Here is a 24,832-nt window from a genome sequence, read left to right as displayed (position 1 = left end):
TTTTGTATCTTGCAGAGAACAGAAATGGGCAAAAAAACTACAAGGCCAAAAAACATGAACTGCCCACCATTTCAGAGACTTTGCATTCAGCACATTTAAATACCAGCTGTCTGATTTCAGAAGGTCTCATGCAAAATCCAGCTATAAAAACTCCCCACAGAATATATTCAAAAATAAAACGCTAATGTTCTTTAAAGCTGTGACAGATGTCCAGTTGTGGAGGTGAATTTTAAAAATCATGGTCCATATTTTCCAGATGGATATTGTAAAAGATACTTGTTTATCCTTCTATAAAGTCCCAGCTCTTACCTACATTTTGCATGGAATATTTCCCAAAGCTCTAATTTTGGACAGTTAATGACACCTGGAATATAACACTGCCTAGAGTAGTGCTATTATCTTTCCGTAACTGCATAATGAAAATTAAGTAATCACAAAACAAATTCCAATTATGAAGCAACATTTTTTTCTCATGTACAATATATATATTATATTATTTTATATTGTATTATATATAATATTTATACTATATTTAATATTTAATTAATATTCAATACTATCATGGTGATGTGTTTTAGTGGTCTTCTATATTGAAGACGCTGCTCTAATCACCTGTAACATGCAAAGCTTGGAAGAACCAGAAATTCACAGTAAGTAGTACAATTTTTATATGCATCCTCTGCCATCCTAAAGTTAACCAGAACACTCAATACTGTTTGTTTTTCCTATATGTTTGACAAAAGCTGTGGTTCTGTACACTGTACATTCACAGAGGGATCTCAGCCCTCTGTACTATCTGCAAGACGGATCAGGTTACCACTTTCCATTGGAGTAAACGTTCTAATGCTTAATATAATAATCTTGTGATCACTTGTTCCTAGCTTGAAGTTCAGCAGTTCAGGACTTGATACAATTCTTTTCATCTCACTGAGAAGTTTCTTGCTAGCGCATTTTGTAGTCATTAGATACTGATGTTTCACATAGCTGTCCTTTGAAATCCAAATCTACTGTGAAATCCAGGTCACGCTGTAAAAAGATTTAAATGTAACATGTAAGCAAGACCATTAATTTTTTATGAATTCAGTTATTATCTCTGAGTTTGAAAAGACCTGAAGATTCAGGAGATGCATACTGTGGTTTCAAACTTTTCTTTTTAAACGTTGCTAACACTGAAAAAGCAGGATGTAAGATATGTAATAGCATTATGTTTAGGGCATATTTGTGTATTCTGCTCAAGGCTGCTTTAGTGTCCTGGTTACAACCTGAAATGCTGTGCTATCATAAGTATTCTATAATGATTTTTTAAGGCATACCTGATTGAGATGATCTTAATTTAGCGTAAAGGGCTTTCAAACTAGGAGTTATTCCAAAATAGATCTGGTAAACTTCCCATTGTAGACAAACCCTCAGCCATTCTTTTTCTTATAATCACATGTTTTTTGGAAAGCTGCACTACATAGACCTACGTAATGAAGGTGTCTCTCTACAGGCTTCATGTTTCAGAAGAGCAAAGAATTAAGAAAGCCTTTCAAAACTAAGAGAATCAAAATAGTCTGTCTTAAGATAACTATCAAGAACACATTTGTTTTAGCACCTAAATCTGCATTCAGATTCTGTGCAAAAAAAATTGAAATATTTTATTTTACCCTCTAGAGAAAAGGGCGATGAATTGATACATTCATATAATCATTTAGGTTTGGAAGACCTAAGATCATCAAGACCAACTGTTAACCTGTCAAGTCTAACACTAAATCACAGAATCACATAATCACAGAATTGAAGGGGTTGGAAGGGACCTCGAAAGATCATCGGGTCCAACCCCCCTGCCAAAGCAGGTTCCTTAGAGCAGGCTGCCCAGGTAGGCGTCCAGACGGGCCTTGAATATCTCCAGAGAAGGAGATTCCACAACCTCCCTGGGCAGCCTGTTCCAGTGCTCTGTCACCCTCACTGTGAAGAAGTTCTTTCACATGTTTGTGCGGAACTTCCTGTGCTCTATCTTGTGGCCATTACCCCTTGTCCTATCCCCACAAACCACTGAAAAGAGGTTGGCCAAATCCCTCTGTCTCCCACACCTCAGGTGTTTATACACATTGATGAAAATCCCCTCTCAGTCTTCTTTTCTCCAGGCTGAACAGACCCAGGTCTCTCAGCCTTTCCTCATAGGGAAGATGCTCCAGGCCCCGTATCATCTTTGTGGCCCTCCGCTGGACTCTTTCCAGGAGATCCCTGTCTTCTTTGTACCGGGGACATGTAAACCATGTCCCTAAGCATCACATCTACACAGCTTTTAAATACCTCCGAGGATGATGGCTCAAACACTTTCCTGAGCAGCCTGTTTCAATACTTCTTAACCCTGCCAGTGAAAGAAATGTTCCTAATATACAACCTAAACCTCCCCTGGCACAAGTTGAGGCCATTTCCTCTTGTCCTAACATTTGTTGCTTGGGAGAAGTGACTGAGACCCCCATCTCACTACAGCCCAAAAGAAAATATTTCAGTCTGTCCAAGGACATCAAGGTGGGAACACACTGTTCTCCTCTACTCTCACAGCAAGCAGTAAGCTTCAGGAGTGAATGTGATTGTTTTAATGACAAGGTTATTTTTTGTTTATTTCTTCCCCTGTATCAACACTACTGCGAAAACCATATCCAATCTGTTTTTAGTACGAAAAAACAGGAAAAGTAATGCAAAAAAAAAAAAAAAGAAGGTAATGATATGTTAAGACTTGCCACAGTCACCAAATACAATATTCCAAGAACTGCTACTGCATGGATGGATTATTATCAGGTTATATTAATGGCTGTATGTGGTAATAAAAAGTGAGGAGATTCCGCTCAAGGGTTTTGGCTGAAAATGGTACCACTGTTTCTCACAGAAGCCATACTTCTGTTCGTCTGTACAGGCAGGGGTTGCTCATCACACCATGTCTCACAGTCTCCTTACAAGTTTAAAGAAGCTCTGAATAACTGGCATCAGCCCATAGCAGAGAAACTGAGGAAGTTCTCAGTCATTATAGTGTGATATCCGTCGTGTTTTGGCTTTAGTTTTAAACAAAACATAAGTATGTGCACAGTCACGACTTTGAAACAACCATAGTGAGTTCAAGTACATTTGATTAGTGAGTTCAAACAGAGATTCACTGAAAACTGTTACTTAATTTCCTGAAGGGTGAATTCTTGGGCACTGAGTGGAAAATGTGGGCATAGGTGTGGAGTTTACTCTTGATCATCCTATGTTTGGCAGGGGGGTCTTACCATTGATTTTAGTGACAATATGAAAAGATCCTTGCCTGCTTGTGTCACAAAATATGAGCCAAACTGATTGCAGAGGGCAGCTGACTTGGTGATGTATCTGGACCATTTCTTCCTCCCCTTGCTAGCTTGTTTGCAAGCTGTCTTCTGCAATGTTAACACTGCATTATCATTGCTGTCACGAGCTTTGATGAAGCTATGACTACAGCTCTTAGTAATAAACATGAATTTAGAGCCTTTAGCATGCTCATTGTTTTACTTATATGCATTTTATTTACTATTGATTAACATTTGTCATCAGTAGAGTTGGAATTAGAAGCAGTGGTGCTGACTTACCACATTTTTTGCATTTGGTTTCATGGATATCGTTCCATAGATTTCTTCTCCTCGTCTCACAGTTAGATAGTCCTCTAAGTAGAAGACAGTTTGCTTCCAGTGAGTATAGGGAGCATCAGGTGCTAAATATATATATATGGGCATTACTATTGACCTTTAAATTGGACTTTTACCTTATAAACCAAATTAAGATTTGCAAACAATTGAAAAAAGGCCCTTCTTCTCACAGAATGATCTAACTCATATAATATATTAACAATCATGCTTTACAACACCATTCTATTGACTGTCAATGGGTTGTCATACGATTTTTACTGGAATATGTCAGATGTGGATTCACCCAACAAGAAGGAGTCTATGAAGAAGCTTACTGATCATGACAGGGACTTTTTTGATTCTTTCCTTTCAATTTACATATATTCAAGTTGAGGAAATCTTTACCACTAAGTTATTTGAATGTCAGAGGTGAAAATTAGTTCAAAAACAATTACACAAAACCATGGAAGAAAGCTTCATAAAAAACTGCTAATCACAATGACACAGATGAAACCTTTGACTCATGATCCTGAAACAGCACAAAATAGATGTTTCAAGAACACAGCTGGGGATAGGGTACTTGCACCTTGACCTGCTTTTAGGTTTTTTTTAATGCTATATGCTATAGGTGATTGCCAGAGATGGATACTGATCTAAATGAACCCCCAGTCTTGCTTAGTAGATTCACTTTGATGCCCTGTAAGTTTATAATTAAAAGATAAATTCTGCCAAGTGTCCGTCTTGGTTAAATCTGGGGTACCTTTGCTCAAGTATTTCAGTTAATTAGTTTAATTGTGTCATTAGAAATCAATACTCACTTTGGGTTTGTCTTCATTTTATACCTGTTTTCAGGCCTGAGCATGAACTAGACAACTATTTTGTATTTATATTTCTTTTCCCTCAAAATCCCAGTGCTGCTCCTTATCTTTGGGAGAAAACTAAATATGTTATAGATCATGAGGACAACAGCACACACTTTGCAATCCTACTTCAAACCTGGACCTCCAGTATTGCCCCACTTGCTGTTTGGAAAAGCTTGCCTTTTCAAGCTAGAGAGAGCTGAGGCAGAGGATTATCCAAAATTTAGAACTCTCACCTGTTCTCAGAATGCTACACTGCAGAAATGACGTTCATCTCAAAGAGAGGTGACAAAGCTAAACCATCATCTCAGCTAATGGGAAGAGATAGCCACTTCCAAAGAAAGGTCATCTTCTCCTAAAACAGGTGAGATGAACTGCCTTTTCTCTTGTTTGAGAATAGGAGAATCTAGATAGTGCATATAGTTGGCCCCAATATCAATTCCATTCCAACAAAATTTATGTAAAGCTGCAATCAACACCTGCTTGTGACAGAGGTCCTCTTGGAATGATTATTGCAAGTGTATTTTAAATGATGTATCCAATGTTTCCCTTTTGCTTATTAATGGATTATTCTAGAGTAGTATATTCTCAGGAGATATTTTTATTCTGCCTTGGGTATTAGTCTTTTAGATACTTATCTCTGAGACTTTTTCCTGTTGTGTAAGACTGGCTGGTCAGGAATTAATTTGTTTATTTCTGTACATGCTATGCCTGTAAACTTTAATTTAATGGTGCCAATTTCCTTTGCCCCTCTTTCAGGTTTTCATTTTACTTATTTTGATTTACTTATTTGTTTTAATTTCTGATTTAAATTCAGATGTTTGAGTAGTCCCTAGTGAACTTGCACTGGTAATTTCTGCCTGTCATTGGTTACTGACACCTATCATGGTGTGGGAAGTACTGTAGTGTAAAACCTTTACAGACCAGGGAAATGTGTTTACTGAAAAAACATAAGAATATGAGGTATCAAATAATATCATCCATAAGGTTATACTTCTAGAATAAAATATAAGTAAACATTTTATCAAAGTACTTCAAGTTTTGATTCTCAGTGAAGAGCTAAGAGTTGTGAGGGGGAAAAAAAGATATTTCCCAAAATATTTAACTTACATCAGGTTCCATTTACACTACTTTGAGTTGTGTAATGATGGCAGGAACAACCAGCAGAAACAATATTTTGTTGTTCTTGTCATTAAACCAGTTATGAGTTTTTTACATTTCTTGAAACACCGGCTGGTTTATTTGGTCTAGCAAACCATTCCTCATAGGAATGGAGTTATTCTTTTAAGTATCTGCTCACCAAGGTAAGTTAGAGTTTTGCAGATGGGTTGTTAGAGACGGTTTACATAAGCAGTATGTGTGTAGTTATATTTTGGGAAAAAAAAAATAATGTATTGTTCTAGACTCAGAAAACCAAGAAACGTTTGTTGAGTTTATAGTTACATGGAAACTGAGCTCTGTCTCTTACAGAGGCAACAATCCCATATTTAATCTGAGAAACTTGACACAGTATTAAGATAGAACTGGTAATAGGCACAAACTCCTGGCTCATTCCTTCTGAGCTCTAAGCTTGGTAGCCATTGTGAAATTCTGCCACTGCTTTTGCAGAGTTCTTATATGCAGTTGCCTTTCCCCATCCTGCTGACATCCTCCAAAGTGACAAGAATTTTTGTCACTGAAATGAAAACTTAGTGGTATAGTAAACCGTCATGTACCATCTGACCAGCAGTACTGACACACCAATATTGAAATGTAACAAAAAGAAGCACAGAATACCTGTAGAAAATCCCATCTTCTTGTGACACTTTGTAAATTCGATATTAAAATAGGTGACCAAAGCATGAATGTAATCATTACGCTGAATTTGGAGGCAGAATGCAGAAGTAAATGCCAGTTCTTCAGTCTTCACTGTATAGATGTCTACTTCCTGAAGAAAATGAAAAAAAAACACATTTATATGCAGATGTCTGTGACTTTAAGCATTAAGTATGTATTTAATCATTTCATTTAATAATCAGTAACAAAGACAACTGTCAGCCCTTTACACTGTAAGAAATCTGCAGTACATTTGAACATATCAAATCATCAGCAAATGATCCAGTTACCTGACTGAGTTGACAGTATGAGGTCAGTCACAGAAGAGTGTGCCCTTGGGAATGGCAGGAAGGAGCTGCAAGAGCTGGAGGAAATCAAGGTACAAGTGTGCTTTGACAAATAGAGGCATAGTGGATGTTGAAATGGATATATATGTCCCAGCTCTAAGACTTTTCATCGTCAGGGACTGTCAGCATGAGGAAAGACGGCAGAATTGTTTTTATTTTTGTTTTTCATAAGAATAAACTTCTGATTTGTTTGAGCAGCTCTGGAAGGGAATATGCTTTGACTAGGTGATGTTAAGCAGTCAAAACATTTGAGGCAAAACAGGGGTCTGCTTTTTGCTGATTATGCTTTCTAATCCTGTGTCAGGTAGTGGATGCTAAATAGCAGGCACAGTGTCCTGGTTTCAGGTAGGACAGAGTTAATTTTCCTCCTAGTAGCTGGCAGGGTGCTATGTTTTGGATTAGGATGAGAAGAGCGCTGATAACATGCCGATGTTTTAATTGTTGTAGAGCAATGCTTACACCAAGCCAAGGACTTTTCAGCTTCTCGCTCTGTCCTGCTAGCGAGCAGGCTGGGGGTGCAGCAGGAGCTGGGAGGGGACAGACCCAGGACAGCTGACCCAAACTGGCCAAAGGGGTATTCCATACCATCTGACGTCATGCTGGACAATATATAGGGGTGGCTAGCCGGGGTGGGGGGGCCGGCTGCTCGGGGATAGGCTGGGCATCGGTCAACGGGTGGTGAGCAATTGCATTGTGCATCACTTTGTACACATTATTACTATTATTATTATTATTATTATTATTATTATTGTTATTGTTATTATTTTCCCTGTCTTAATAAACTGTCCTTATCTCAACTCACAGGCTTCACTTTCCCGTTTCTCTCCCCCATCCCGGAGAGGGAGGGGGGAGGGTGAGCGAACGGCTGTGTGGTGTTTGGCTGCCAGCCGGGCTAAACCACAACAGCCAATTTGGCGCCCAACGTGGGGCACGAAGGGTTGAGATATCGACAGATTTGACCCGAGTGTGTTAAACTAAAATTGGTATAAGTATTCGACCTGCTTAATAGTTGCTAGTCACAATGTTGATTGCTTTCATCTCAAGTCTGCTGTACCTGTTTCCCAGATTGAGTTTTATAGCAAGTTACTTTCTGTATGTGCTCCCTGTCGTGCTGTTTATCCTTTCCGGGCCCTGGTTCAAGATTGTTATGGTACTGTGTGGTGTAACGATGGCTTATGAAATGATGAGATATCTGGTCATGACTCTAACCTGGTATTTGTACTCAGCACTGTCGTCGACTCTATACTTCGGAAACCATATCTCAGAAACTATTAGCAATTACACCTATTGCCTTTTTTCATCAGGGAGTCAATCTCTGGAGGGGACAGGGGAAGATATTTTCTCCTACCTGTTCACTCTCCCTTCCTCCTTCACCACCCTCTTATCCCCCGAGCTAGTTACGGTAGCTCTCCAAGATGTTGAATATCCTTGGGATACTCAGACCAGCATGTTCTTGTTGTTATGTCTCCTGAATGCGCTTCAGGTTTTGTTTAAGGTTAAACAACCAGCAGGTGGATCAGGCTGCTAAGATTGAAGTGGCTCAGGTGGACCTGGACTGGCAACATAAAGGTGAATTATTTATAGCCCGATGGGCCCATGACACCTCAGGCCATCAAGGTAGAGATGCAACATACAGATGGGCTCGTGACCGAGGGGTGGACCTGACCATGGACACTATAGCACAGGTTATTCATGATTGTGAAACATGTGCTGCAATTAAACAAGCCAAACGGTCAAAGCCTCTCTGGTATGGAGGACGATGGCTGAAATACAAATATGGAGAGGCCTGGCAGATTGATTACATCACACTCCCCCAAACCCGCAACGGCAAGCGCCACGTACTTACAATGGTGGAAGCAACCACCGGATGGCTGGAAACATATCCTGTGCCCCATGCCACCGCCCGGAACACTATCCTGGGCCTTGAAAAGCAAGTCCTATGGCGACATGGCACCCCAGAAAGAATTGAGTCAGACAATGGGACTCATTTCCGAAACAACCTTATAGACACTTGGGCCAAAGAACATGGTATTGAGTGGGTGTATCACATCCCTTATCATGCACCAGCCTCCGGGAAAGTTGAACGATACAATGGACTGTTAAAGACTACACTGAAAGCGATGGGTGCTGGGACATTCAAAAATTGGGAAACACATTTGGCAAAGGCCACCTGGTTAGTCAATACTAGAGGATCTGCCAACCGAGCTGGACCTGCCCAATCAAACCTGTTACGCACTGTAGAAGGGGATAAAGTTCCTGTAGTGCACGTAAGAAACATGCTGGGTAAGACAGTCTGGGCTACTCCTGCCTCAGGAAAAGGCAAGCCCATTCGTGGGATTGCTTTTGCCCAGGGACCTGGATGCACTTGGTGGGTAATGCAAAAGAATGGGGAGGTTCGGTGTGTACCTCAAGGGGACCTAATACTGGGTGAGAATAGCCCATGAGTTGAATTGTAGTATGTTAATTATCATATAACACTGTATGTCATCACTACCATGGTTGCTATATATCATAGATGAAAATGGTGACTAATTAGAAGGTATTGGAAAGAGTGTAACCTGACATAAATGGTATGGAATAAGGGGTGGATATCTGTCCTGGTTTCAGGTAGGACAGAGTTAATTTTCCTCCTAGTAGCTGGCAGGGTGCTATGTTTTGGATTAGGATGAGAAGAGCGCTGATAACATGCCGATGTTTTAATTGTTGTAGAGCAATGCTTACACCAAGCCAAGGACTTTTCAGCTTCTCGCTCTGTCCTGCTAGCGAGCAGGCTGGGGGTGCAGCAGGAGCTGGGAGGGGACAGACCCAGGACAGCTGACCCAAACTGGCCAAAGGGGTATTCCATACCATCTGACGTCATGCTGGACAATATATAGGGGTGGCTAGCCGGGGTGGGGGGGCCGGCTGCTCGGGGATAGGCTGGGCATCGGTCAACGGGTGGTGAGCAATTGCATTGTGCATCACTTTGTACACATTATTACTATTATTATTATTATTATTATTATTATTATTGTTATTGTTATTATTTTCCCTGTCTTAATAAACTGTCCTTATCTCAACTCACAGGCTTCACTTTCCCGTTTCTCTCCCCCATCCCGGAGAGGGAGGGGGGAGGGTGAGCGAACGGCTGTGTGGTGTTTGGCTGCCAGCCGGGCTAAACCACAACACACAGGGATGTTACTCTTCAAATATACAGATGGAAATCATGTAAATTATATTATGGATTGATTGCAGTAGTTGGGAGCAACGAGTCTACAAGATGGCTTATTTTTATTGATATTCAAAACTCACTGTTCAAGGCTTAAACTGAGTTTTTTTAGACTGATCTGATTTTCTCAGCTAGGTATTGCTTTTGTCTGCAATACTAACAAGACTGGTACTCATGATAGGGAGGATACTACATCTGAAATACTATCAATTATATTTGAATGCTATGGGAAATCTTTCCTGTCAGCATACTTTGTGGTATTCTAAGTGTATCTGGCTTCACTATCCTTACTGTACTTGTCAGGACTTATTTGGCAGGAGACCCTCAAACTGTTTTGCTCTCTATTATCAGGAGAATCAGTTTTAACAACAAAACTGTCCATGCTGACAGAGAAATAAAAGTTTTGTAAGCAGAAATCCAAATTTCCTCTATTCCACCAACATGAGGACCAACACTATGAATCATATCATTGATCTCACCAGCATTACTTCAGACATACACTGCAGTAATGCAGAGTAGGAACTGGAATGTCCATGCAGAATAGAGGGATCTTTTGGTGATTACATTCTATAATCTAAGAGAAGTCTGCAAAAATAGACATCAGAAGATTCAACCATATCTCAGTTACTGAGCCCTTTGCATAGATCACATATCATGCATTTCTGACAATCTGAAAACTTATAGTGAGATGATTTAAGCAAGCTATAGTTTCAGTCTATCTAATTCACAATACTGCTGAAGAATAACTTAACTGTAATGAAAGTGATTCTATTACATTGCATTGGCACTGTGAGTCACTACAGCTTATAACTGATCCATGCTTGTAAGTGGTCATTTAGAGCTGGGCTAGCCTTCAAATGTTCTTCCTCACACACACACAAGAAGATAAATTTAAAAAAAGCATAACAGGAATAAGAATTTCAGTTCTGAGTCTGGTCTGATCCCTGGTTTGGTGATCCCTTTGAATCTTACTCTATCAACTATATATTCTGATATTAAGTGTCACTGTTCATTGAATGTTGCTTGATTACAGCTAACAGTCTAGAGAATAAATCTACCTTTGCATAAAATAAGTAGAAAAGTCATGATTTACCACATTTCTTTCTAAATAACTTACTGAAAAAACAAACAAACAACAAAATGGTCACAGTTAAGCAGGGATCTCATCAAAATATAGCTCCTAATTATATTATAAAATCAAAATGTGTTAAGCTGAGCAATGACAAAAGTGTCAGAAACATCAGCTAAATACGGATGTCCATGCTGTGGCTGATGCTGCATGAAAGACCATGAGGCATCCTGTGGTACATTGTTGCAGAGGGACTGATAGAGACTATGTTTTTATAAACTGCACAGATTTAATTCTTCGGCTGTGTGAGAAGAATTGCTTTAGGACTGAGCAAATGATGTATAGAATATAATTTAGTATCACAGGGGTGATTACAGTGAAGTTCAGATGAGGTGTAGCCAGCTATGATGTTTGAATGGTATAATTTCTAGCTGAAGGAAACATAATTGATGGGAGAAATGGCTCTGAATCGTGTCTACTGATGGGAAAAATGCTGACTTGATGATTGACCCATTTTCTCACTTAATTAAGGTTGCTTCTAGGGTGCGCTACACTTACATACTCAGCTAGGATTGTGTGGTCAAGAAGATCAGATAAACATTCAAATCTCAGTTAGTGCCTCTTTTTCTACTTCTATAAGGACTATGATTGGGGAAGGGTGAAAGGGGTTGATTGCTTTTTGTTTTGTTTTTTCTTCCTCTCCTTTCTTTTTTCTTCCATTGGTTTGGACAATGAGGGTCGAATGGTCACCCACATGTAGGGTGTGACAGTGAAGACAGTGCTATTCATGTACTGATGTAGACTTGGGGGACAGGCAGCACTGGTAGAAACAATATTGTCAGCTTCAGAAATGGATTGATTTGAAGGCTGAGAAATAAAATCGGTAAAATTAGTTGCTAGAGAAAAGAGAAAGGTTTTTTTTTTTTTTTAAGGAGTGCAGTATTAATGTGGGAAGAGAACAAACAACATTAACTTCTGTGTTTGGGATGGGCAATGAAAGGAAGAACTGATTATCAGAGATTGTTTTGTTTTCACTAGGTATCATAGCATATGCTAGTTTCTATTAAACAAAATAATGCGGGAGCAAGTGTAGCTGGGGTTTTTAAGACAGCAGAGGCCTTGGACTCCTGCTTTCTGACAGCTTTTCCTGTTTGTACAGGACGAAATCCCAAAGTTATTAGGTTGGATTTTTTTTTTTTACTTTTTTTTTTGGCAGGGCAGGGAGGCAGGGGGATGAAGGGAGGCATAGGCAGAGTTAAATCTGAAGATGCTGAAAGACTGTGGGGAGGATAGTTGGAGAGGAAAGAGTGACAGGGAAAGTTATTTAGTGGAGGCAAGAGAGATTTTCATGTGGAGAAAAGAATGGAGAAGAGAAAAAGTGTTTGAAGCCTAGAAACTAGTCAAAATAACCTAGAAAGAAAGGTGAGAAGTGGATGGCATAGGTGCTTATTGCTTTACTTCAGGAGAAGCTGGAAGAAAGGAATGTGATAAGGGAGCTCTCTCAAGTTGCAGTGAAGCAAGAGGAAAGTCTCAGAGTGTGAAGAGGAAAATGTCTTATTCTAAACTCATGGGTCAAGATTATGATGGGAGAAGGACATAAGAGTCATTGGAGTTCACAGACAAGTGCCTCACCTGTGTGGCTGGATGTTTCTCTGAGCAAAGGTAGATTTTTGCAGAAAATACTGCAGGTCCTTTGAAATTAGGCTCCATATAGGTGAATCAAGATATTTCCAAAATAGTGGAAATGTCTCAATGTATTGGATATTTGAGTATATAGGTTGGTTTTGCTTTGCAATTATGCATTTTTTTTCTCTGATAAACAAGAATGTGTATTAAAAATCATTACTTTTCTCCACCTTTCTCCCCCATTCTTTCTCCCCCCCCTTTTCACCTCCCACCTTTCACCCCCCCAACAAAACCTTTCTCCCCCCCGACAACTTTCCTCCCCGCACACTTCCCCCTCCCCCTTACACCTTTCTCCCTCCCACACACCCCTTTCTGCCCCCCTTTCTCCTTCCACACAGTTTTCTTCCCCCCCCGCTTCCCCTCTTCTCCCTCTCTTTTTTCTTTTTTCTTTTTTCTTTTCTTTTCTTTTTTCTTTTCTTTTCTTTTCTTTTCTTTTCTTTTCTTTTCTTTTCTTTTCTTTTCTTTTCTTTTCTTTTCTTTTCTTTTCTTTTCTTTTCTTTTCTTTTTTCTTTTCTTTTTTTCTCTTTTCTTTTCTTTTCTTTTCTTTTTTCTTTTCTTTTCCTTTCCTCTCCTCTCCTCTCCTTTCCTTTCCTTTCCTTTCCTTTCCTTTCCTTTCCTTTCCTTTCCTTTCCTTTCCTTTCCTTTCCTTTCCTTTCCTTTCCTTTCCTTTCCTTTCCTTTCCTTTCCTTTCCTTTGTTTTCTTTTGTTCTCTTTTCTCCTTTTCTTTTCTTTTCTTTTCTTTTCTTTTCTTTTCTTTTCTTTTCTTTTCAAGAAAGGTGGTTCATGTTTTAAATAACATTAAACTATGTAATCTTAAATTGCTATTGTGACCTGCAGGGGCTTTAAACTATTCCTGGAATGTGTGGGACAAATGGGAGAATAGAGGAAGATAGTTTTTTGTTCTTCGTGGCTAGACAGTGGAGGAGATTCAGAAGTGTTTTCCAACAGTATTTTTTATTACAAACTGGATGTGGCATATCTTTCGTTCTTGTATGGTTCTGAGTTTTTGTCACTCAAATTGCAGGTTTTTCTACATCTGTGTGGCCAATTGATTTATTGTTATTGTAGTCTCTGGTGCTGACATCAAATCAAAATTAATGAAGAGAAAAAAGTTTTGAGTCAACACAAACAGGTGTATTTCTGTAATGTGCAAAGGTATCAGAGAAGAGAACATAACTGTTATACTAAATTTGAAACAAACTACTTAATTTTTTCAAGCAATGTTACTGAAAGTAGTAGGCCATAAGAAGGCCATTTGTACACTTTTCCTGAGATATGTTTATTGACTCTGGTTACCTGTCACTGAAGATGCTTTGATCACACTGCCCTCCCTGCCAGATTCCCTGTCCGGAATTCAGAGGCCTCCAGGAAAATTCCTATGCCCCTGGGATATATTTAAGAGATCATTCAAAGCAGAAGTGTTTCCATATCAGAGAAGTTGCTTGTATTCCTTGCACACACTGCAGCAGTGCACCTGCAGTTAGAGACTTCCTTGAGTGGTTCAAGACTTGGGTTACAGCCCATTCCTGAAGAGTACAAACAAGGAAATTTTTACTCATGTCCAGCATTCTAAGTTAGTGTCATGGCTACATAGCACACAGAGGTTGTTTTCTTTTGCTAGTTTTGTAGAACAATTCAGAGCATCTAAACTGAGAATTGAAATAACTGCAGAACAGGGCTCTGGGTGGTCCATTAAGAATGCATCTAGCGACTAGTCCATCTACTGAGTGATGTACAGGGAACCTAGATTCATCTGGTAGGCACCCTAAATTAGCTCTTACAGCAGGCAGGTTGAATTGACCCCTAAAAATACCCTTTGTGAATCAGCCATGCCATCTTGAAATGCCATAATAAAACATTTGAACAATTAAACATTATTGCTTTGTTTATTCTCAAATTAGCATGCATCTTTTAAAATTGTTTATTACCAGAGAAGCCAGTCCATTTTGCCACCTGAGCTCTCACTCTCCAGAGATATTTTATGGAATCTAAACAATTACTTATTTTCTGGCTTGGGCTGTTTTTAGACACAACTATGACACAACTATCTTGTATTCCCTTTAGCACATATGTGTTCACAAAGAGTTTCTATCTTCTATTCCTTTTTGCTGTTTTCAGTAAAGGTTCTACAGACAACAGGTATGTCTTTCTTTCTTGTGTATAGGAAAACTTAATATTGTGTTTATTATTGGCAAAAAAATTAAGAGAACAAAATGGAACTAAATCTTTGGGATAAATGAGCAAACTTTGGGCTTCATGTAACTGATCGTGCCATTGCTATTGAAGCAGACAGCCTTATTCATGTGACTAGTCCCACATAACATGGGAGGAATATTAGAGCTTTGCATTCCTGTAGGCCACAGTTTCTTAACATGGTCTTGTGAACAGAGAGTAGTGACCATTCTGTCTTATACGTAGAACAGGGGACAAGTTAATCCCTGGCTGCAGGTGTTGGGGCTGAAAGAGCACAGTAACATTCTCGATAAGGCTAAAAATTAGAAATTTGCACAAAAACTAGGTTCCAATTCTGATCTCATGTTCTGGAATAAACTAGTGTTATTTCACCAGAGCTGACCAATTCAGAAATCAATGCTTCAGTCTTTTTTACTCCAAACAATTAAAATAGCCTTTTTCAGCAGCTTGCTATCAGTAATTTTCAACCTCTATTTACAAGGTAGGGCAATTAAAATTCATATCTAAAAATACCATGTATCTATTTATCCAGTATTTGGACATGTATTATTATAAAAGTCTTAAGTTACAGCTTGACATCCACTTATAGAAGTAGCCAGATAAGTACAGAGTCAAAAGAAGCATCTCACTTTTGGGTATTCCATAAGGAATCAAGATATTAATGCTCTTGTTCTGCTCAGTGGACAGCTAAGCATGTGCAACATACCAGTACTAATTTAAAACTTTGTACAGTTTTCCTTCTTACTGTGATAGAATTCTATGATGATTGCTTCTGTAGCTGGTTAAAAGCATACAAAAATATTAGTAAAGCAAAAGCAGGTCTCCAAAGAATTCTACAGTTAGGTATAAACATTCATAATTAGGTGTATTTGGAATTACCAAACCTTTATTAAACAGGCATTGGTCACCACTTGCTTTGGATCTACTATGTCCACCAGAGGCTCCTTCATGGCAACATCCCTAATACAGGTCATGTCAAAGCCGTACACATTCTCCCACCCTGTCAATGCAAATAGATGTGTCAAAGACCAGCAGTAATAATAAAAATATTTTTTCTTTCTCAAAGCATATTTCCTTTGAAATTATTTGTATGATCAGCTAAATTTCAGTTTTCCTCATTAACTCTTTGCTTGCTGCCACAGTAGTCTGTATCATATTTTATAGATAAAGCAGTCACAGCAAAATAACTGTCAATGTATATCTTTCAATAAGTGGCCTTTGGTTTTGGGTATCCTCCCTATGCTATGTTATGTGAGATTTGTTGTAGATTTTCAGAGTTTTGGATATCTGAGAGTTTTGCCCCAAATCACGTAATATAGCATGTCAGGTTGAGACTTGGGAATAGCCTTCAGGAGTATTTCCTATTCCTTCTGGGTAGTATTTCCTTATTTTTGTAGTTTGTTATTTGGTCAGCTCTTTGTATGCATACTCTTTTAATTATCTAAGTAATTTTTAGTTTTATGAAGCAAATTACTGACAGGAGTAGAGTTACATGTGTATTTCAATATTTGGAGGATCCAAGCTTTAATCTGCATGTACACTATGACAAAAAGCAAAAATATCCTCCTTCTAAACTATTTAAAAGCCATGCTGATCTTCTGTGTTTGAACTTTTCTGATTGTCCCAACAAATGCCTCTTGCGTGTTTTTTTTTTGTTTGTTTGTTTTTTGAATAAACAGTACCCTAGGAAACAGTACAGTGGATCTGCTTTTAAGATCTCTTCACAAAATGAAAACAAAAGCCTGATAAAAGTGAAATGCTAGTCTTATGAATCATCTGAATCAAGTTCCATTCAGCAATCCATTTGAAAGGCTGAAAAGAAAGTCACAAAGTTGTTGTGGGCTACAGCCTGTACTGAGCAGAAGGCCAGCTAGAAAAATTCAGTGAACATTTAAAAAAACGTTTGAAAACAAGTAAAGTATGCAAGTTTGAAATGTCTTTTTTTTTTTTTCTTTTCTCCTCAGAACATAGCATTTATGCTACCAGTGTTCCTAGTGGGCTATGAGTAAAAATGAAGTATGAGCAAAAAAAATCTGTGTGGTTCTAAATGGGAGCTAAACTGGACATGAATAGTTCTCTGATACCTTACCTTTTTGTTGGGCTGTTAGTTTCTCAACATTTCAGGGGGGTTGGTGATCAAAATGTTAGTTTCTGGTACTGTGACTATATGGGAACTTCAGATTACATTTATAGAAGCCATTTGTTTTCATGTGTTTACTTAGAAAAGATTAACTCGGAAACCCTGAAGAAAAAGTTCATTAACAGAGTTGAGATCTCCATCACTTGATGTACTTCAGCCTAGATAGGATGCCTTTGAATATATACCACAGTCTATATTAGAAATGTATCAAAGGAGTTACAAGATAAAATTCTGTTTTACATTTTGCAGGAAATCAAATTGACTACAGTAGCCTTCTGTGGCATTAAGAGTTTGGGAAATCAGAATTAATTTGATATTTTCTGAGTGCACTTTGAAATACTCAGCCCTGCCTCTCTTGTGAATACAAGACTCTGTCTCCCATCTTAAGAGAGGAAAAAATGAAATGTAAGGAGACACCATCAAGGAGTTATAAACCAAAAAGAGAAACAAAAACAAGGCAGCAATGCATATAGGTAGAGAGACAGAAATAATTGAATACAGAGTAAACAATGGAGGTATAAAAAGAGAGGACCAATCAGGTGAAACCAGAAAAGAATGTGTATTAAAAGAAAATAAAATTTTAGAAAAAAAAAAAAGCCTGAAGCTTTTTTAAACTATGGGGAAAAAAAAAAGAGTTAAAAACAGGTGCATTGTCTGTGAGAAAAGAAAAAGGCTCAAGGCCTAGAAGGGAATGAGTTCAAAATAGAGATAAAAAAAGGGAATTTTTAATCCTGTGGCTTTGATTCTTTTACAGAATGAATGCCATAAGCATCCTTCTGAATCTATAAATTTTGTAATGAATTTAGCTGTCAAGGTCACCACAAAAGTGAAGAGAAAAAATCTAGGCTGTACTTGAGGAGTTGATATAATTTTCCCTTGCACTTACAGAGACCTTTTTTTTACCACCCCACTACACTGGGATTGCTTTTGACCCAAGGTAGCTTTGGCATATGCATTGGCAATTCTAACTATCGCAACTGAATTTGATTAGAGAAACAGTAAACTTCTTTTTCTGAGAGGCTCTTGAGTAGAAAAGAATGCAGAGTTGTCATTTTTATCTGCAGGTTGGCTGGACCCACAAATGTTACGGAAGCTTATATTCTTAATAGAGCTGCTTAGGCATTTTTGTGATATTTTTTTTCCATAACAGAAAATGCCTTTATGTGAAATTGACCCACTCTAAAAAGTAAATTAATATGAGCCAAAGAAAAAAGGAAAACTGAAACAATGTAGAATTTGCTCATACTATCAAAAACATTTTTTAGAAAGGACCTCTCTGAAAGGCGACGCAGCCCATAGCCCATCTGAAGTGCCTCTACACCAATGCACACAGTATGAGAAAACAAGCAGGAAGAGTTGGAAGCCACGGTGCAATTAGAAAACTGTAATTGGATTGCTATCATGGAAATATGGTAGGACAAATCACACTGATGGAACATATCGCCTCTGCAAATGAGGATGGAGAACTGGTAATGACAGATGTGGAGAAGGCAGAGGTACTTGACAAATTCTTTGCCTCAGTCTTAACTAGTGGTCAGGCTTCCCACATCTCTCGAGTCCCTGAACCTCTAGGTGGGGGCTGGGGGAGCAGAGTCCCTCCCACTGTAAGCGAAGAGCAAGTTTGGGACCTCCTGACGCAACTTAACAACTGCAAGTCTATTGGCATGCAGTTCTTAAGACATGCAGTTCAAGAAGTCCAAGGTGCTGCACCTGGGTCAGAGCAATCCCAGACAGTAGTATAGACTGGGAGAAGCACGCATTGAGAGCAGCCCTGGGGAGAAAGACTTGGGGGGTTCTGGTGGACAAAAGGCTCAATGTGAGCCAGCAGTGCATCCTTGCAGCCCAGAAGACCAACTGCATCCTGGGCTGCATCAAAAGAGGTGTGACCAGCAGGTCGAGGGAGGTGATTGTCGCCCTCTGCTCTGCCCTTGTGACGCCCCACTTGGAGTGCTGCATCCAGGTTTGGGGCCCCCAGCACAAGAAACATGTGGACCTGTTCGAGCGAGTCCAGAGGAGGTCTACAAAGATGATCAGAGGACTGGAGCACCTCTCCTGTGAAGAAAGGCTGAGAGAGCTGGGGATGTTCAGTCTGGAGAAGAAAGGGCTCCAGGGAGACCTCATTGCAGCCTTTCAGTACTTAAAGTGGTGTTACAAAAAAGATGGAGAAGGACTGCTTACTCAGGTAGATAATGATAGGACAAGGGGAATGGTCTTAAACTAAAAGAGGATAGATTTAGCCCAGACATGAGGAGGAAATTCTTCACTGTAAGGGTGGTGAAGCAGTGGAACAGCTTGCCAAGGAAAGCTGTGAATGCCCCATCCCTGGAGGTGTTCAAGGTCAGGCTGGATGAAGCCTTGGCCAACCTGATCTACTGGGGTTGGAGTTAGATGATCTTTAAGGTCCCTTCCAACCTGAGCCATTCTATGACTCTGTTATGACGAAATAGATTCAAAACTTGAGAGAGCTAGGGGAGATCAAGTTGAACCTGAGGCCGGTGTATGGCACTATAGTGATAAAAGTGAACCACATACTGAGGAGATATGAGACATTTCCAGGAAAGATGGGTTTTCTTAGCCTGGCACAGTGAAGTTTAATGGAGGGATCTAATTGCTCCCTGCTACCATCGAAAGATAGAAAAAAATCAGATTCATTTCAGGTAAAGAGGAATAATAAAGTTTCAGCAAGGAAAATTCTGACTAGACATTCACAATGTTTGCTCCTGAATATGCTTCAGCATTAGCACAAGTGCGCAGAGAAGTTACGGAAGCCTTATCACTGGATTCTGTAGGACAGGCTTCGGAGTGACCTGACTTGACTTTGAAATCTGGTGTGCTTTGAGCAGAAGGCTGGACTAGATGACCTCTACAGGTCAATTAAAGCATGAGTTATTCAATGAAACTTAAAGGGAAAAGAAAAAACAAAAACAACAACAACAAAAAACACATTTTAAATGTAAATGAAATGTGAATTTTATGCTTTTGTGAATTAAAAGCAAAAAACTTTATAATTTTTTTTTTTCACATCAAAGTGAATGGAATATTCTGACCCTTATTTTTCATTTTAAAATTCTCACATATTGTGTTTTAAAAACCATTACATGTTTTTTCTTCTTGACAAGCTTATTATAGAGATATAATTTATTCTAAGGTTATTTCTTAACCTTTACAATTTAATTGCATCTTATTAATTATTCTGTTGTTCTTGTTATTTTAAATACAAAAAATTCAGCACCTGAATGGCAAGAATTCTCTTTTTGATAATGTTCACTACCAAAGAGGTGATAGTTTTAAACTAAAAGATGGTAGATTTACCTCCATCCCTGGAGGTATTCAAGGCCAGGCTGGATGGGGCCTTGGCTAACCTGATCTAGTGGGAGGTGTTCCTGCCCATGGCCTGGGCAGTAGGAATTAGATGATCTTTAAAGTCTCTTCCAACACAAATCATTCTATGACTCTAATTTTAATGGCAGTTATGTGGGATGATATATTTACTAAAACAACAACAAAACTAAACCTCCTAAAATATACATTGTAAAATACATGTAGAGGTATCAGTATAACTCTAAATAAGGTCTACATCATTTATTCACATATCTTCCCTTTGTGCGCTTTAAATTACTGAAAGTTTCCCAAATTTATCACAAGGCTAGAGTTTTCTTAGTTTTTATGTTTATATTGGGATTCTGGCCCGGTTAGTATGACTTTTTGGCCTTTGCAAAACTTTGTCATTGAAGAGATTAAATCAGGCCACTGTAAGTCAAATATTTCAGTGAAATAACAATAGAAAGTGTTTATTGTTAGGCATGTACTCACAGTGAATTTTGAAGTCCTTGTACTGTCTGTCTTCAATTGCTACCACGTACAAAGCAGCTCGGTCTGGAAACATTAGCCCTCCTGGTTTCTGTTGATGAATTGTGGGGAAATGGATCTCGTAATCTATTCACCTGACAAAGACATCACATTTTGAACTGCACATACGAAAAACAGACAAGCACCCCTTGCATGCCTTTACTGTTTTCCTTCAGATTGTCACATCAGCTTTAATCTCAGCAATTCTTGCAGCCCGTGGCAATGTCATTAGATAGTGTCTATATGAATTACATCAGCAGTCAATCAAAACCAAATCTCTTTTACTGAGATTCCCTTTGTTAATCTCTTTGTTAAAGCCTAGGAAATTGCATTTGGAGATGTAATTGTCTCTTGTTATGGGGACAGTATCAGAGGAAGGCTTGTAGTCAGAAAATAAGTGCTGATTGTTCCAGAAAGGAGCATAACATGCAAAGCACCTACCAGCCACTTGTCTCGTGCGAAGATGACTGTGTTTAACATTGACTCATAGAAAAGACAGTAACCCATCCACTCGCTGATGATGATGTCTACTTTATCCACAGGTAATTCAACTTCTTCCACTTTACCTTTAAATATTGTGATTACTGAAAAAAGAATCCAAAGAAATATGTTTCACATAATAAAACACCTGACTTTCTTGCTGGTGAATGACAGGTTGACCTTTTCAAAATCATTCTCTTCTTGAATGCCTGTAGATTAGGGGTGACCTCATGTGACTCAAAGGACTTATACACTAAAGCTCTCTGCAGTAAGTACAATAAACACAAGTTTTAGCATCAGTATAAGAGGAAAAAAAAAAAGCCCATACAAAAACAACAGAAAAATGAGGCCTTACCTGGTTTACCTGCATGATCTCATTTTACTTGCCCTATGGAATTTAGTAGATTTCTAGATTACTAACTATGTAATGCAAAAAATCCACCTAGAATCCTTTAAACATTCTTGTAGGGTTACACAATCATGATCTCATTGTTGAGATATTAGAGATTTATGGAACTAGAATGTAATTCTCATCTGTTTTTCAAATGTTATGCTGGCTTCATAATGAGAGAACTGAGGCTTATTACATGAATTCTGGGGGCTGACTCAACTGAGAAAAGTCAAATTCAGCCTGACAGTATGCAATCAAGAAAACTTGTACAAACATGTTTCTGTAATTAAAAATGATATTCCTTCCTCTCTGCTTCATTATTTCATCTTTTATAACACACTGGTGTTCTCAGTCTGAATCTTCTCTCTAGTTTAGACATGGATGGCTTTCCACAGTTACCTAATGGGACTTCTAGAAAACATTGCTGCCAGGTGTTCTGTCAACATATAAGTTTCAAGGAATTCAAAAAGCTTGACAGAAGTTTGATGTAACATAATATCAGATTCTCAGAAACTATATACAACACAGCTCATTAAATTAATGGCAATACTGTAAACTACTTACATTAGAGTGGGGATGTTGCAAAAGTAGATTGACAGTCTATTAACAGAACTAGTTTATAATAGTAGATATTTTACTTAAAGGAAAATTAAATACCAGTCTATTATGTAGTTCACGTATAACAAATAATTTCCTGATAGGATCACTACACAATTCACCAGTCATTCTTGAAATTTTTGGATATATTTCAAAATATTTTCAAAATTATTCCAAATTCTCTAGAAAAAAATAATTTTCAGCTTATGTTCATCTGCTATTTATGTTGTTTGTTGCAGTGGACAAAATCTCATGGTGTTGTATTCTTCCTTCACAAAGTAACTGATGTGCTTTAAATCTAGAAATAAAAATGTGAAGTGAAAATTTTACTTTCACTCACTATTGGACAGAATGACTGTATAACTCTTAATAACTGGTAATTTTTATTGATGGCAATTTTTATTGCTGAAAGTGCTCAACATTCAATTTGGGGTATATGAAGATACTTTCATTTTGCTAGAACTAGGTTAGCTGTTTGACCGTGGGAGTGTGGGCCGAGTGATTTTTAGAACATAACTGAGGAAAAAATGAGGTTTCATTTTGCCAAAATACATGCAGTATTAGTATTACTCTAACCATATGTGACTACTTTATTTGCAAACAAACTTTTAATCCAAAATAGCCCTCTAAGAAGTTGGGAAGTTCTGATTCAGACTGGTAACACAAAGTATCAGCTGATGTGAGGACTCTTTTTCTGTTCTTTTTCAGACTGGAAAAGAACACAATTCTCATTTCCATTCACTAAACTCCTTCCTTTTGCAATTAGTAGTTCAATAGTTCATCTGTTGTATTGCAGGCTCTTTATGTTTATAAGGTTCAGTCATTCTCTTTAGTTCTCTTTTCTCCTGAAAGAATTATTCTGGAGTCAATTTTAGCACTGTTAACAGCTGCCAGTGTGACACACCTGCAGACTTTGAAGCCATCTGTTAATACCTAGAACAGCCACAGTGTGAGCAGCAGCAAGACCAGTTCCTTCCACTTCCCTTTACTTCAATGAATCATCACAAAACACCATGTGGGAACAAATTGTGCTGTCCCCAGCTGTATTGCATCTGTTCTGGAAACAGCAGTTTTTTTCTTGTTTCAGCCCCTTTTGCTGACTCTGCATTTTTTATCAAAAATTAGGTGGAAAAAAGGAAAAATTGCCATGAGCAATAATATCCTTTGGGTCAGTACTGCTAACATTAACATGAATGTGAATGTGTGTCAGTGTAAAATGTGTAAATCAGCCACTGTCCTGCCACAGGAGAGTAGTCTCTGCTTCTTTATTCACACTTTCAAGGACTTGCTGCTGTTTAAATGAGGAAGAATGCCTGGAAAAAGTATGGACAAAGAAGCAGAGATAAATGCCACATGAAACCTCTGGAGCACACTGGACCCTTCTTGGAACAAATTAAACTCACTAAACCAGAATTAAACTCACTAAACCAGAGAGCTGAATCTGACAATGGAGTGGTCTACTAGATGACAGTGCCAGCACAATGTAAGCCACAAGTAAGCATAGGAAGGAAAGGGGAGTAGGGGACGGAGGACTTCTTCCTTTAAGCATAGGTGAGCTGAGGTGTTTCTCATTTCATTATAGCCTTACAACTTTGGACTGTATAGAAACAGTTACATCAGCAAAGATTCAGCTGTTTTATAATAGTTTCAGACTGACTGACAACACTGATTCTTGGGATCAGTCTATCCGTACTATAGAAAATCAAACCAAATACTTCGCAGGGGAGAATTACAGAGTCACAGATTATATTAGGTCTGGATCTATCACTAAATTTCAGATGTGTCTGCTTGTGAATTGGAACATTGTCCATTCATGCTTTTCCCACAGAGGAAGTTTATGTTGGTCATCTGTTCTTCAGAAATAAAACTAAAAATATATTTGACCCAATCTTCTGAAGTCAGAATTAAATAACTGAAGTGATCTGAAAAGTCAATTGTACCATAGGTTAGATTTTCTAAAACTCCATTTCTTTTCATAATGCATTTACCCTAAGGTCCTGCTCCAAGCATCAAGAAACATTTTTTTTTTTTTGAAAACTCACTGTTTGAATATATGCACAAGTCTTGTAGAGAATCAGCAAAACAAGAATGCTTTATGAATATATATGTTTATGTGCACATTGAGATCAATTCTTTCTAGACTGACGATTCTGTCTGAATTGTTAACAATTAAAAACTGTCATGGTCAACTTCTATGCTATGTATTCTGTTACTATGTCCCTTCATGTGCAATTCCTAGTGCTGGAAATCTAAACTAACGCAAATTAATTTATGGTATGCTGGTTTATGTGGCAAGGGTTTGATAGCAAGGGGACTACAAAGGTGGCCTCTGTGAAAAGAGTCCAGAAGCTGCCCCATGTTAGGTAAGAGCCAGTTCCAGCCAGCTCCAAAGGGACCTGCTGCTGGCCAGAGCCGAGCCAATGAGAGACACTGGTTACACCTCTGTGAGAGCAGATTTAAGAAAGGGAAAAAGCTGCTGCAGGAAAGCAGCTGGGAGAGAGGAGTGAGAAATAACCCTGCAGACACCAAGGTCAGTGCAGAAGGAGATGGAGGAGGTGCTCCAGGTGACAGAGC

At 38.5% G+C, this 24,832-nt stretch overlaps 1 protein-coding gene across 1 annotated transcript in view; it reads right to left on the bottom strand.

Annotated features, from left to right (window-relative positions):
• Positions 1–676: 676 nt before the first annotated feature.
• PRMT8 (protein arginine methyltransferase 8) overlaps positions 677–24,832 on the bottom strand; it is a 78,832-nt gene continuing 54,676 nt past the window's right edge. The window contains exons 5-10 of the mRNA XM_035545672.1: positions 21,232–21,374; positions 20,755–20,842; positions 15,686–15,801; positions 6,260–6,410; positions 3,588–3,709; positions 677–1,026 (exon numbers count right to left, since the gene is read on the bottom strand). Of these exons, the coding sequence (XP_035401565.1) occupies positions 943–1,026; positions 3,588–3,709; positions 6,260–6,410; positions 15,686–15,801; positions 20,755–20,842; positions 21,232–21,374 (704 nt within the window). The 3' untranslated portion in view covers positions 677–942. The remainder of the gene's footprint in view (positions 1,027–3,587; positions 3,710–6,259; positions 6,411–15,685; positions 15,802–20,754; positions 20,843–21,231; positions 21,375–24,832) is intronic.

The sequence above is a fragment of the Cygnus atratus genome, chromosome 1 (assembly GCF_013377495.2).
Source record: "Cygnus atratus isolate AKBS03 ecotype Queensland, Australia chromosome 1, CAtr_DNAZoo_HiC_assembly, whole genome shotgun sequence".
In the NCBI taxonomy this organism is placed as follows: Eukaryota; Metazoa; Chordata; class Aves; order Anseriformes; family Anatidae; genus Cygnus; species Cygnus atratus.
This window is presented reverse-complemented; position numbering and strand designations above follow the sequence as displayed.